The sequence below is a fragment of the Procambarus clarkii genome, chromosome 88 (genome assembly GCF_040958095.1).
Source record: "Procambarus clarkii isolate CNS0578487 chromosome 88, FALCON_Pclarkii_2.0, whole genome shotgun sequence".
Taxonomy (NCBI): domain Eukaryota; kingdom Metazoa; phylum Arthropoda; class Malacostraca; order Decapoda; family Cambaridae; genus Procambarus; species Procambarus clarkii.
In genome coordinates, this window is record NC_091237.1 from 15,927,536 (window position 1) to 15,942,535 (window position 15,000).

Sequence of the window (15,000 nt, forward strand, 5' to 3'; positions counted from 1 at the left end):
ACCCACACCTCACCACTAACTACCCACACCTCACCACTAACCACCCACACCTCACCACTAACCACCCACACCTCACCACTAACCACCCACACCTCACCACTAACCACCCACACCTCACCACCCACACCTCACCACTCACCACTAACCACGCGTGTACTCCAGCAGCAGTAACGGAGAGGGGCGTGGAGGAGCCACTCAGGACGCCCACACTGCCAGTGCGGCTGGTGACGGGGGTGGCCGGGGTGCCCGCACAGCTCCCGTGCCTGCTGGAGCAGGGGCACCACGCCGACGCCCCCGTACTGGTGCTATGGTACAAGGATGGTGCCCGCTTTCCCTTCTACACGTGAGTACATTCATAGAAGCCGCTTTGGCTAGGTTAACACTCGTATCTTCATTTCCTGCAGGTCGGCGTTCAATCCCCGATCGTCCACATGTGGTTGGGTACCATTCCTTTCCCTCCGTCCCATCCCAAATCCTTATCTTGACCCCTTCCCAGGGCTATATAGTCGTAATGGCTTGGCGCTTTTCCCAGATAATTAACAACAAATTACTCTTAGCATATATGTATGTTATCATTTGTTACCCCTTTGTTGAGTGACGTTTTCTGTGGAACGAGGCCATTGGGGTCCCTAACTACTCCTCTTAGGCTGAACCTCCACCGATAACATACCTAGGGCCAGATTCACGAAGTAGTTACGCAAGTACTTACGAAAGTGTACATCTTTCCTCGATCTTTGACGGCTTTGTTTACATTTATTGAACAGTTTACAAGCATGAAAACTTGCCAATCAACAGTTGTTATTGTTATAAACAGCCTCCTGGTGCTTCGGAGCTCATTAACTGTTTAATAACTGTAAACAAAGCCGCCAAAGATTGAGAAAAGATGTACAGGTTCGTAAGTGTTTGCGTAACTGCTTCGTGAATCTTGCCCCTGGTTCTTTCACACCCCTGAGAACCGCAGGCAAGAGGACAGGTCTGAACGTGAGAGAACTTCTCACACCACAGCTGCTGCTTTCTTCACTCTCTGACTGGATATGATCCCGTCGTACCAGATACTCGGGAAATTGATGAAGCGAATAGGCAGTGCTTGTATTAATTGAGGGGCCAGTGGACATTGATGGAAGGTGAATAGTGAGGTGAATAAACTCATACCAATGTATGTGTAGTATGTATGTGTAGTGTGTATGTGTGGTGTGTATGTGTGGTGTGTATGTGTGGTGTGTATGTGTGGTGTGTATGTGTGGTGTGTATGTGTAGTGTGTATGTGTGGTGTGTAGTGTGTATGTGTAGTGTGTATGTGTGGTGTGTATGTGTGGTGTGTATGTGTGGTGTGTATGTGTGGTGTGTATGTGTGGTGTGTATGTGTGGTGTGTATGTGTGGTGTGTATGTGTGGTGTGTATGTGTGGTGTGTATGTGTAGTGTGTATGTGTAGTGTGTATGTGTGGTGTGTATGTGTGGTGTGTAGTGTGTATGTGTAGTGTGTATGTGTAGTGTGTATGTGTGGTGTGTATGTGTGGTGTGTATGTGTGGTGTGTAGTGTGTATGTGTAGTGTGTATGTGTGGTGTGTATGTGTGGTGTGTATGTGTGGTGTGTATGTGTGGTGTGTATGTGTGGTATGTGTGGTGTGTATGTGTGGTGTGTATGTGTGGTGTGTATGTGTAGTGTGTATGTGTAGTGTGTATGTGTAGTGTGTATGTGTAGTGTGTATGTGTGGTGTGTATGTGTGGTGTGTATGTGTAGTGTGTATGTGTAGTGTGTATGTGTGGTGTGTATGTGTGGTGTGTATGTGTGGTGTGTATGTGTGGTGTGTGTATGTAGTGTGTATGTGTGGTATGTGTGGTGTATATGTGTGGTGTGTATGTGTGGTGTGTATGTGTAGTGTATATGTGTGGTGTGTATGTGTAGTGTGTATGTGTAGTGTGTATGTGTGGTGTGTATGTGTGGTGTGTGTATGTAGTGTGTATGTGTGGTATGTGTGGTGTATATGTGTGGTGTATATGTGTGGTGTGTATGTGTGGTGTGTATGTGTAGTGTATATGTGTGGTGTGTATGTGTAGTGTGTATGTGTAGTATGTGTGGTGTGTATGTGTAGTGTATATGTGTGGTGTGTATGTGTAGTGTGTATGTGTAGTATGTGTAGTGTGTATGTGTAGTGTGTATGTGTAGTATGTGTGGTGTGTATGTGTGGTGTGTGTGTGTAGTGTGTATGTGTAGTGTGTATGTGTAGTGCATATGTGTGGTGTGTATGTGTAGTGTGTATGTGTGGTGTGTATGTGTGGTGAGTATGTGTGGTGTGTATGTGTAGTGTGTATGTGTGGTGTGTATGTGTGGTGTGTATGTGTGGTGTGTATGTGTGGTGTGTATGTGTAGTGTGTATGTGTGGTGTGTATGTGTGGTGTGTATGTGTGGTGTGTATGTGTGGTGTGTATGTGTGGTGTGTATGTGTGGTGTGTATGTGTAGTGTGTATGTGTGGTGTGTATGTGTAGTGTGTATGTGTAGTGTGTATGTGTGGTGTGTATGTGTAGTGTGTATGTGTGGTGTGTATGTGTGGTGTGTATGTGTAGTGTGTATGTGTAGTGTGTATGTGTGGTGTGTGTATGTAGTGTGTATGTGTAGTGTGTATGTGTAATGTGTATGTGTAGCGTGTATGTGTAGTGTACACAGGGAAGGGGGAGGGTTGGGTAGAGGGAAGAGATAGGGGGTTAGCAGCCCTCCCTACACCTGTGTACCCCTAAGGGAGGGAGGGAGGAAGGGGAGTGGCACCCTCTCCCTTTCCCTTCCAAAGGGGAGAGGAAGGGAGAGATAAGATAATTGGAGAAGTAGCGGCAGAAAACGAAGGTAGAGAGGGTGAGGTAAACTAATTTGAGGCCGCGCGCTCTCATCCAACAGTTGAACCATGGAAATGGTGCTAATCCTCCAGCGGTGGCCCTTGGTGCTGGGTCACACTCAATACTGGCGCTCAAGGGCGCTGGGTCACACTCAATACTGGCGCTCAAGGGCGCTGGGTCACACTACTAGCGCTCAAGGGCGCTGGGTCACACTCAATACTAGCGCTCAAGGGCGCTGGGTCACACTCAATACTAGCGCTCAAGGGCGCTGGGTCACACTCAATACTGGCGCTCAAGGGCGCTGGGTCACACTCAATACTAGCGCTCAAGAGCGCTGGGGCACACTCCTAGCGCTCAAGGGCGCTGGGTCACACTCAATACTAGCGCTCAAGGGCGCTGGGTCACACTCCTAGCGCTCAAGGGCGCTGGGTCACACTCCTAGCGCTCAAGGGCGCTGGGTCACACTCCTAGCGCTCAAGGGCGCTGGGTCACACTCAATACTAGCGCTCAAGGGCGCTGGGTCACACTCAATACTAGCGCTCAAGGGGGCTGGGTCACACTCAATACTGGCGCTCAAGGGCGCTGGGTCACACTCAATACTAGCGCTCAAGAGCGCTGGGGCACACTCCTAGCGCTCAAGGGCGCTGGGTCACACTCAATACTAGCGCTCAAGGGCGCTGGGTCACACTCCTAGCGCTCAAGGGCGCTGGGTCACACTCCTAGCGCTCAAGGGCGCTGGGTCACACTCCTAGCGCTCAAGGGCGCTGGGTCACACTCAATACTAGCGCTCAAGGGCGCTGGGTCACACTCCTAGCGCTCAAGGGCGCTGGGTCACACTCCTAGCGCTCAAGGGCGCTGGGTCACACTCAATACTAGCGCTCAAGGGCGCTGGGTCACACTCCTAGCGCTCAAGGGCGCTGGGTCACACTCAAAACTTCCCAGGTGCTTGGTAAACTTCCCAGGTGCTTGGTAAACTTCCCAGGTGCTTGGTAAACTTCCCAGGTGCTTGGTAAACTTCCCAGGTGCTTGGTAAACTTCCCAGGTGCTTGGTAAACTTCCCAGGTGCTTGGTAAACTTCCCAGGTGCTTGGTAAACTTCCCAGGTGCTTGGTAAACTTCCCAGGTGCTTGGTAAACTTCCCATGTGCTTGGTAAACTTACCAGGTGCTTGGAAAACTTCCCATGTGCTTGGTAAACTTCCCAGGTGCTTGGTAAACTTCCCAGGTGCTTGGTAAACTTCCCATGTGCTTGGTAAACTTACCAGGTGCTTGGAAAACTTCCCATGTGCTTGGTAAACTTCCCAGGTGCTTGGTAAACTTCAAATACTTTGTAAACTTCCGAGGTGCTTGGTAAACTTCCCAGGTGCTTGGTAAACTTCCCAGGTGCTTGGAAAACTTCCCATGTGCTTGGTAAACTTACCAGGTGCTTGGTAAACTTACCAGGTGCTTGGTAAACTTACCAGGTGCTTGGTAAACTTACCAGGTGCTTGGTAAACTTACCAGGTGCTTGGTAAACTTCCCAGGTGCTTGGTAAACTTCCCAGCTACTTGGTAAACTTCCCAGCTACTTGGCAAACTTTCCAGTAATTTGGAGAACTTCTCTTATATTCTCAAAGTTATTTGGAAAACTTGGCAGATATTCGGCAAACTTTCCAACTCACATTTTCAAGCTGAGATTCCTTCCTCCTCGTGAGGTCAAGTGCAGAGTTGCTTGCTGTTGCTTCTGTAGCGCTGGTGAGATGTATACTGATGTAGGGGGTGTCTCTGGGGCCGTAGGGAGATGTATACTGATGTAGGGGGTGTCTCTGGGGCCGCAGGGAGATGTATACTGATGTAGGGGGTGTCTCTGGGGCCGCAGGGAGATGTATACTGATGTAGGGGGTGTCTCTGGGGCCGCAGGGAGATGTATACTGATGTAGGGGGTGTCTCTGGGGCCGTAGGGAGATGTATACTGATGTAGGGGGTGTCTCTGCGGCCGTAGGGAGATGTATACTGATGTAGGGGGTGTCTCTGGGGCCGCAGGGAGATGTATACTGATGTAGGGGGTGTCTCTGCGGCCGTAGGGAGATGTATACTGATGTAGGGGGTGTCTCTGGGGCTGCAGGGAGATGTATACTGATGTAGGAGGTGTCTCTGTGGCCGTAGGGAGATGTATACTGATGTAGGAGGTGTCTCTGGGGCCGCAGGGAGATGTATACTGATGTAGGAGGTGTCTCTGGGGCCGCAGGGAGATGTATACTGATGTAGGGGGTGTCTCTGGGGCCGCAGGGAGATGTATACTGATGTAGGGGGTGTCTCTGGGGCCGCAGGGAGATGTATACTGATGTAGGAGGTGTCTCTGGGGCCGCAGGGAGATGTATACTGATGAAGATCAAATGTAAAACTCAGAGAGCCAGCAGCTTCACGCTCGATAAGCCACAATGTAGGACAGAAAACAGGTGATGAATTCCTCTTCCTCCACAGAAGGTTGTAAACCTGTAGAACCGGTTACCCTCCGAAGCCTTGAATGTCAAGACATTACTGTAATTCAAAATCCAATTGAAAAAAAATGTTTTCGGTAACTCTGTGAGGTGGGGGTACGGGGGTTTATCTTCGACAAGCCACCGGCTTTCTGTCCCCGTCGTGGTCACTAGAGAGAAGGTGGTAGTGTTCAGGTGCATTGTAAATAATGACACGAGTGGAGCTATCTTGAGGTGATTTCGGGGCTTTAGTGTCCCCGCGGCCCGGTCCTCGACCAGGCCTCCTTTTTGTTACACCAGCGGCCCGTAGTGGCACCTGTCTTGAACCATTCTGGAGCCAAGAGTCTATGGCACTCTAACTGATCAAATAATTGTGCTGTTACGAGGGTTATCGATAATTACCCAATTACCACTATAGGGGGCGTCCTCCCCTCCCATTTATTGATCTATAAAATGTAATTGCTTCTCGTTCAAGAGTAACTCGAGCTTCAACGCGGTGTGCCTAAATAATATGTTTAACAAAAAACTGAAGTTTCAAGTTTCCTATAGATTGCTAGGGATGAATGTTTTGTGAGTGTCCCTTGATTACGGACCTGGGGCCAGATTCACGAAGCAGTTTCTCAAGCACTTACGAACCTGTACATCCTGTCTCAATCTTTGACGGCTTTGTTTACAATTATTAAACAGTTAATGAGCTCTGAAGCACCAGGAGGCTGTTTATAACAATAACAACAGTTGATTGGCAAGTTTTCATGCTTGTAAACTGTTTAATAAATGTAACCAAAGCCGTCAAAGATTGAGGAAAGATGTACACGTTCGTAAGTACTTGCGTAACTGTTTCGTGAATCTGGCCCCAGGTGTGTTAGTACTTGCGTAACTGCTTCGTGAATCTGGCCCCAGGATTGTTAGTACTTGCGTAACTGCTTCGTGAATCTGGCCCCAGGTTTGTTAGTACTTGCGTAACTGATTCGTGAATCTGGCCCCAGGTTTGTTAGTACTTGCGTAACTGCTTCGTGAATCTGGCCCCAGGTTTGTTAGTACTTGCGTAACTGCTTCGTGAATCTGGCCCCAGGTTTGTTAGTACTTGCGTAACTGCTTCGTGAATCTGGCCTCTGGGTTCTTGTCTCCCTCAGATCAATTACAAAAAGAACAAAAAATACAGTTACAGTTTGCGGCTCCACCAGGCACAATAATTCTCCCGTTAAGAACCGGAGTGCAACAACGATGTGACCTGAAATTCCCAACTGCGGCAGAAGCAGAGTAACTGTTGACATTAAACCATTTCTCAGCGGCCCGTGTCGACGCTGCCCCTTCCGTCCCAAGGTCATGACAGCGAGATGTGCAAACCTGCGTCCGTGTGGCGTGTTGCTGTTGCTGTTATAGATTCAGCTACTCGGAACAAGTTCCAAGTAGCACGGGCTATGGTGAGCCCGTAGTGAACTTACCTGGCACAGGAGCGGTGCTGTGTGGTTGAGGAGGAAGTGGGGGACGGTGGTGGGTGTGGTGGAGGCAGGTAGGTACAGCCAGGAAGAGCAGCGGCGTTCCTGTGTTTCTCTATAAGTATTTCAGGCCCTGGTGGCTGGCTGCCTCGACTCTGGCGCCTCTCACAATATTTGGTTATGAGTTCCCCTTTGTCCAGGACTTCACAGGAAGGCGGCCATCTGATATTCTCTCTCTCTATCTCTCTCTCTCTTGCCACACCTTCAGCGCCTGCAGTACACAGCTAAACGTGCACGTGTAAGGAGGCGTAATGTGGTTCTGGACTTGACGGAATGTTGCGACTCATCAGGAGTAGCATGGAATAGCTGGAATAGCATTGAATAGCTGGAATAGCCAGCATGGAATAGCTGGCATCTGTTGCTAGTTAATGCCTGCACCAACCCGCCCACAGGGGCGCCCTACACTATTCCAGCCCTTCATCACCACCACAACACCTCCCACCAACACTCCACAACACTCCCGACACTCCGGCAGGCACCGACACCTACACATCAAAAGGCTGAGTTGCAGATTGAAAGAGGTGGCAAGAAGTGACTCTTCTGGAACAGGCACATTCCGTGCCAGCATCCAGGCCGACCGCCGGAACGTTCACAGCCCCAGAGGCGCCTTCATCACAGCCCGGTGTTATACCTTGATTAAATTACGTAGTCGATGGAGCAGGTGTGGATAATATTGGCTCCTGAACCCCACCTTTTGTGGCGGGAGGTAAAGAGCGGTGAGGGGTGTGCTGCCCCCCTACAGCCGGGGGCGGCGCCGGCGGGGAGGTTCTTGTTGTTGTTGTTAAAGATACCCTACCTGGAACAAAATGGTCTAAGTAGCACGGGCTATGGTGAGCCCGTAGTTAAGTTATGGGTGCGGTGTTCTTACTGCACATAATACGCTGGTAATTTCTGAGTGTGTGATGGTGACCTCTCTCGGCGTCTCAGCTGCAGGTGTCATCATCACTATCCTGCCTCATGCTCATCACCACCTTCATTATACTCAACTATCATCACAGAATTCATAATTGTGTCGAAGTTGCAAGTCTTGGTTATCTTTTTTCACTGAAATATCTAATCTTCTTACACCAAATTGATCTCCTAGAAAGGCCAAATCCGCGAATCATTTACCCAAATATATATCATATAGCTAAATATCGTAAAAATATTATTGGTTAGTATTAAGCTCCCGGGTGCCAAACCCACCACCACCATGATCGCAACATACAAGATACTGCAGGGAACTCAAAAGGGTAGAGAAGAACAGACTCTTTAGCGCTGAAGAAAGTAGACCGAGAAGACATCAATGGAAGCTGGAAACACAAATGGGTCGATGAAATGTAAGGCAGTTTCCGTACCGTGTATGGGTGGTCAACAAGTGGAATGTTCTGGAAGTTATGGAAGCCACCTCCATCCACATCTTTAAGGCAAGACTCCACATCTGAATTTGACCGTCAGAGTAGGTAAATATACCATAAGGTTAGTATAGGCTGGGTGCAAAGTGCTAGACCTCACTCCTCTGTAACCACTAATAGATAAGCACCACAACCACGACTACTACCACCACCACCACAACCACTATCACCACCACCACCACTAGTGAATATCAATATCCGGTCAGTCAGGTCACATCAGTGTTCTATTCCAGTGCAGAAGAGCGAACCAGATCCCAGCCAAGTGTAAACAAATCCTTGCTGGATCTGACTACTGTCTCTGTCTCCCTCTCCCTCTCTCACCAGGATGTATCACGTGTCAGAATACATCAGTGCCAGAGTGCACATGTCTGAGACGTGATTGTGGTAGTTGGTAGTAGGACCAACTACCACAATCATAAATGACAAGTTCATAAATGCCACGAACACCTAATTGCGTATTACGGCAAAAGTATGACAGGTAGAATTTTTGTGACAATTTTGCAGATATCGGTGCATAGTGTTCTACTAATTTGGAAAATAAAAATGACTTTGAATTTCTGTTTTTGAATGTTTTAAACGTCGTGGTGATCTGAGAATCACTAGGAGGTTCACAGGAGGTCTTTAGGGCACCATACTGTGCTGTACTCATTTGATGGCTGTCGACCCTATCCCGGCCATTTTTGGGTACACACCCAACAGAAAATGTTGTGAAAAATTGGGTTACGCTAAATCCAAGCATCAGGCCACCATCCACGGACAGACAGACATTATATATTATATACTAGATAGTGGTCCCCTCGCAGCGTTACCAAGATGAGCCCCCACACGCATCGATTGATTAATGTTGCAGACTTATATAGAGTGATCATTGCACAGCAGGGTGGACCATGGCTGGCCCGGGAGATAACATGAGCGAGATGCTCATGTTATCATATAAGCCTGGAGCATATATATATATATATGTTACGCATATATAGTATGCATAATGTGTGACGTCACAAGACTTGGATATCACTGCTTACAGGTGAAACGTGATTTATTCTCTCCCGAGTACCTGTCCGCAGGTGTACCATACACCTGTCCGCAGGTGTAGCATACACCTGTCCGCAGGTGTACCATACACCTGTCCTCAGGTGTACCATACACCTGTTGTAGGCGTGGCACTCACCCCGAGTATCTGTCCTCATATCCCAGCTCCCTGTCGTCATATCCCAGCTCCTTGACCTCATATCCCAGCTCCTTGACCTCATATCCCAGCTCCTTGTCCTCATATCCCAGCTCCTTGTCCTCATATCCCAGCTCCTTGTCCTCATATCCCAGCTCCTTGTCCTCATATCCCAGCTCCTTGTCCTCATATCCCAGCTCCTTGTCCTCATATCCCAGCTCCTTGTCCTCATATCCCAGCTCCTTGTCCTCATATCCCAGCTCCTTGTCCTCATATCCCAGCTCCTTGACCTCATATCCCAGCTCCTTGACCTCATATCCCAGCTCCTTGACCTCATATCCCAGCTCCTTGTCCTCATATCCCAGCTCCTTGACCTCATATCCCAGCTCCTTGTCCTCATATCCCAGCTCCTTGTCCCCATATCCCAGCTCCTTGTCCCCATATCCCAGCTCCTTGTCCCCATATCCCAGCTCCTTGACCTCATATCCCAGCTCCTTGACCTCATATCCCAGCTCCTTGACCTCATATCCCAGCTCCTTGACCTCATATCCCAGCTCCTTGTCCTCATATCCCATCTTGACCTCATATCCCAGCTCCTGGACCTCATATCCCAGCTCCTTGTCCCCATATCCCAGCTCCTTGACCTCATATCCCAGCTCCTTGTCCTCATATCCCAGCTCCTTGACCTCATATCCCAGCTCCTTGACCTCATATCCCATCTTGACCTCATATCCCATCTTGACCTCATATCCCAGCTCCTTGACCTCATATCCCAGCTCCTTGTCCCCATATCCCAGCTCCTTGTCCTCATATCCCAGCTCCTTGTCCCCATATCCCAGCTCCTTGTCCTCATATCCCAGCTCCTTGTCCCCATATCCCAACTCCTTGACCTCATATCCCAGCTCCTTGTCCTCATATCCCAGCTCCTTGTCCTCATATCCCATCTTGACCTCATATCCCAGCTCCTGGACCTCATATCCCAGCTCCTTGTCCTCATATCTTCTCAAAGTGCTACATAGTCGTACCAGCATAAGGTTTTCTCCTCTCAAATACCTCGGCAGAATCCGCCTCTATGATAATAAAATTCTCCATCCATATTTGCACAGTTTTTACAACGGAAGATTTTGTGCACTCTGCTCAAGACATTCGAGGGATAGTTGGTGCAAAAGACGAACACGGTTGGGCAACCTGGCCACGGTAGCCGGTTATTTTAATATTTGTAGCCGGATAATTTAATATTTGTAGCCGGATAATTGATGCCAGATATACCTTAATAAAAATGTTTGTAATCAGAACACTTAATAAAGATCATATTACAGGGGACAATTTATTTGAAAAATTCATGAAAAAAAATCCTTAAAGTCCTTTATAAAGTCCCTGAAAGTCCTGAAGTCCTAAAATAAATATTGAATAAAGTCTCTGAAAATCCTGAAAGTCCTTTATAAAGTACCTAACAATCCTGAAAGTCCTTTATAAAGTCCCTGAAAATCCTGAAAGGCCTTTATAAAGTCCCTGAAAATCCTGAAAGTCCTTTATAAAGTCTCTAAAAATCCTGAAAGTCCTTTATAGTCTCTAAAAATCCTGAAAGTCCTTTATAAAGTCCCTGAAAATCCAGAAAGTCCTTTATAAAGTCTCAGAAAATCCTGAAAGTCCTTTTTAAAATCCCTGAAAATCCTGAAAGTCCTTTATAAAGTCACTAAAAGTCCTGAAAGTGCTTTATAAAGTACCTAAAAATCCTAAAAGTCCTTTATAAAGTCCCTGAAAATCCTGAAAGTCCTTTATATAGTACCTAAAAATCCTGAAAGTCCTTTATAAAGTCCCTGGAAACCCTGAAAGTCCTTTATAAAGTCCCAGAAAACCCTGAAAGTCCTTTATAAAGTTTAAAAATACTTGCTATGCCGAAACAAAATTTAAGTCTTAAAAATACCTAAACATGGAAGACAGAACCACTTCTCCTTATTCTTAAATATCCCTCCAACACCGGTACAGGCCGCTGGTAACCCTGGAAACACAAATCGAAACTGTCTCTATTTTCCGCTTGTTACAACTTGTAACAAAGTTGTTACATCTTGGCTTAACGTATTTATGACGTATTAGAACGTTGTTACAACTTGCTATATTGGTTGTTATAACTGGTTAGGAGGTGTTAAGACTTGTTCGAACGTTGTAGCAACGTCGTAGTTTCGGTGTGTGTTTGGCGGGAAGTGCCTGCGTATACGGCTCGAACCTGAATTAGGTAACGAGTCTCTAGGGGTAATTATAAGTCAACAATTAGAGGATGAGGAGCAACCAGCGATATTATTGGAACAAAAGCAAGTTGACGTCATAGGTTGGCCACGCGCACTTGAGGACGTTAGTCTTTTGTTCAGTCGTTCAGACAATGGTTCAGGGTAATTGTTCTCTGATATGAGTGTGCTTGTAGGTTGTGAAGGGCAGGAGGAGGGGGTGTGAGGGGGGAGCAGGAGGGTACAGCAGCTGTACCGGTACAGCTGTACTCTGGTACAGTATCCTCACAGTGTACCGGGCAGATGTGTGCCGTAAGCTGAGGAAAGTGAGCATACTCTTGTCTGCTTTAAATCATTAATAGTTCAGCGGTTGTACAGCTGGACATTACTACTATTGGTCATTACCACCTGCCCAGCGAAGGTAGTCTCTTGCCTTACACTACCCCCCAACCTTGGTCACTTACCCTACACCACCCCTAAACCTCTCCATACCAATATATCTTTCAGAGTATTCCTAGTGTCTCTACTCTCTCACATAAATGATTTTGAATTTATTTGACCTATTTCTCCCGCTTTTCATTATTAATATAATGATTACATCTGCATTAGTGCAGCTACCCTAGACTATATGAAGTGGAGTACAGTGTCAAAAAAAACTGACTAGGTGCTAAAAAATCCCCATCACACAGGATGGTTAGTCATACAGAGGCATGTGATAGGCAGTCTGCACTGGCAGACTCCGGATGCATTTTGAGGATATCAACACCACAAGAGTGAATAAGGTAGCAGTGGTAATACAAGTCCCCATCTCGCAGGATGGTTAGTCATACAGAGCCATGTGTTTAATAGCCGGCACTGGCAAATTTTGGGTATACTGTGAGGATATCTTCAAGAATACGAGGGTGAATAAAGTAATTGCAAAGCTAACGGTACCTCATGCCAACTGGTCTGAAAGGTCTAATAACTGGGCATTCAGTGATGTAGTGCGGGAGATCGTGCCGTAGTTCCTGCTCACAGAGTTTGCAACTGGAGTGCTCAGGCACCTTTGATATTAAGATAAAAACTCTACGGCTACCCAAAGTTCACTAACACGTCGGCGTTTCTTCACTTCAATAAAAACTATGGGCATAAATCACCATAAATGTATTTACACATTTAACCAGCAGATTACCAGTGATACTAAGCAACTGACCAATTTGGTAGGCCTACTTAATAACACAGTTCAAAGTATTTCTTACAACAAGCAGTTAATTACCACCCTTAGAGTTCTAAATAGTATTAAGATCTATTAAGGCAGTCTATATTATCTTGTATTTCGAGAAAAACTTCAAACACTGACATATTCGTGATGAAAACACAATAATGTGAAGTATATGTAAGGAAATGTTGATATTATATGTGTATGGGGGCTGTGGGATACCTGTTCCATCCCATTACATTGTGTGGGGGCTCTGGGAGACCTGTTCCATCCCATTATATTGTGTGGGGGCTCTGGGAGACCTGTTCCATCCCATTATATTGTGTGGGGGCTCTGGGATACCTGTTCCATCCCATTATATTGTCTGGGAGGCTCTGGGATACCTGTTCCATCCCATTATATTGTGTGGGGGCTCTGGGATACCTGTTCCATCCCATTATATTGTGTGGGGGCTCTGGGATACCTGTTCCATCCCATTACATTGTGTGGGGGCTCTGGGATACCTGTTCCATCCCATTATATTGTCTGGGGGGCTCTGGGATACCTGTTCCATCCCATTATATTGTCTGGGGGGCTCTGGGATACCTGTTCCATCCCATTATATTGTCTGGGAGGCTCTGGGATACCTGTTCCATCCCATTATATTGTCTGGGAGGCTCTGGGATACCTGTTCCATCCATTACATTGTGTGGGGGCTCTGGGATACCTGTTCCATCCCATTATATTGTCTGGGAGGCTCTGGGAGACCTGTTCCATCCATTACATTGTGTGGGGGCTCTGGGATACCTGTTCCATCCCATTATATTGTGTGGGAGGCTCTGGGAGGCCTATTCCATCCCTTTGCATTGCCTTTTAAAGTGTCCTTAGAAACGCAGCATTAGGTGAAAGAAAACGAGCCCAATCACTTCCGACCCGTCTTGGAGAAGATATTTCTTGCTCGCTAATCTCCTAAAAATGTCCATGAATGAATTTCTCGATTTATATACAAATATATATATAATTTATATCAATATTCTTATACATCAGCGAAAAATTCTACATTTGAAACAATATTTATAATATTTATTCTTCATATTTCCAGTTCTGAATTACTGGAGTTTGGAAGTACAGGTTTAATTTACACGAGGCAGCCAATCAGCGTGCTGTGTATTTGAACGAAACAAGAGTCGCGAGTTTTGATTGGTTCCGAGATTAAATTGTTGGGGAGACTAGTATGTTATCGAACTATTTTTTTTATGGCTTTTTTATCATTGATTTTCTTTCTATTTTTGCTTTAATGTACTAATTGATTAGTTTATGTGTTTGAGTATTGGTTTGATGATTGTTTAATTTGGTTTGTCTTTCCTTCTATCATTTCATTCTTTTCTTCTTTCATTCCTTCTCCTTCTTTCTCCTCTTCTACTTCTTCCCTTATTTTCTCTTTATCTTTATCCAATTTTTTCATTTACACTCCGCCTTGTCACTATCTTCTCCCTCAGGTCCGACACTAAGCCTTTACACACCTCTCCAACACTAACCTCTCCCCCACACCTCTCCAACACTAACCTCTCCCCCACACCTCTCCAACACTAACCTCTCCTCCACACCTCTCCAACACTAACCTCTCCTCCACACCTCTCCAACACTAACCTCTCCTCCACACCTCTCCAACACTAACCTCTCCTCCACACCTCTCCAACACTAACCTCTCCTCCACACCTCTCCAGCACTACCCTCTCCTCCACACCTCTCCAACACTAACCTCTCCTCCACACCTCTCCAGCACTACCCTCTCCTCCACACCTCTCCAACACTAACCTCTCCTCCACACCTCTCCAGCACTACCCTCTCCTCCACACCTCTCCAACACTAACCTCTCCTCCACACCTCTCCAGCACTACCCTCTCCTCCACACCTCTCCAACACTAACCTCTCCTCCACACCTCTCCAGCACTACCCTCTCCTCCACACCTCTCCAACACTAACCTCTCCTCCACACCTCTCCAACACTAACCTCTCCTCCACACCTCTCCAGCACTACCCTCTCCTCCACACCTCTCCAACACTAACCTCTCCTCCACACCTCTCCCCCTGTCTTCTCCAGCGCGGCCTTCGACGAAGCTTTGCATACATAAGACTTATAGAATTGGAGACAGATTACAAGTTTGGACCAAAGCCAGACATTAGGTGAGGACACAGCGAATGCCACTAACAGTAGAGACGTCCGGCTGTGTGATTGTAACGAGTGGAGTGC

At 47.0% G+C, this 15,000-nt stretch overlaps 1 protein-coding gene and 1 long non-coding RNA gene across 8 annotated transcripts in view; one reads left to right on the top strand and one right to left on the bottom strand.

The window, feature by feature from the left end:
- LOC123745743 (uncharacterized) overlaps positions 1 to 15,000 on the bottom strand; it is a 178,730-nt gene that overhangs the window by 95,289 nt on the left and 68,441 nt on the right. The window lies entirely within an intron of this gene.
- Positions 1 to 15,000, top strand: part of LOC123745745 (protein turtle homolog A) — a 129,174-nt gene that overhangs the window by 85,165 nt on the left and 29,009 nt on the right. For 4 of the 5 annotated variants that reach the window (XM_069317564.1, XM_069317567.1, XM_069317566.1 and 1 more), the window contains exon 3: positions 163 to 343. In XM_069317564.1, coding sequence (XP_069173665.1) covers positions 163 to 343 — 181 coding nt within the window. The remainder of the gene's footprint in view (positions 1 to 162; positions 344 to 15,000) is intronic. The other variant, XM_069317565.1, reaches the window with a different exon arrangement.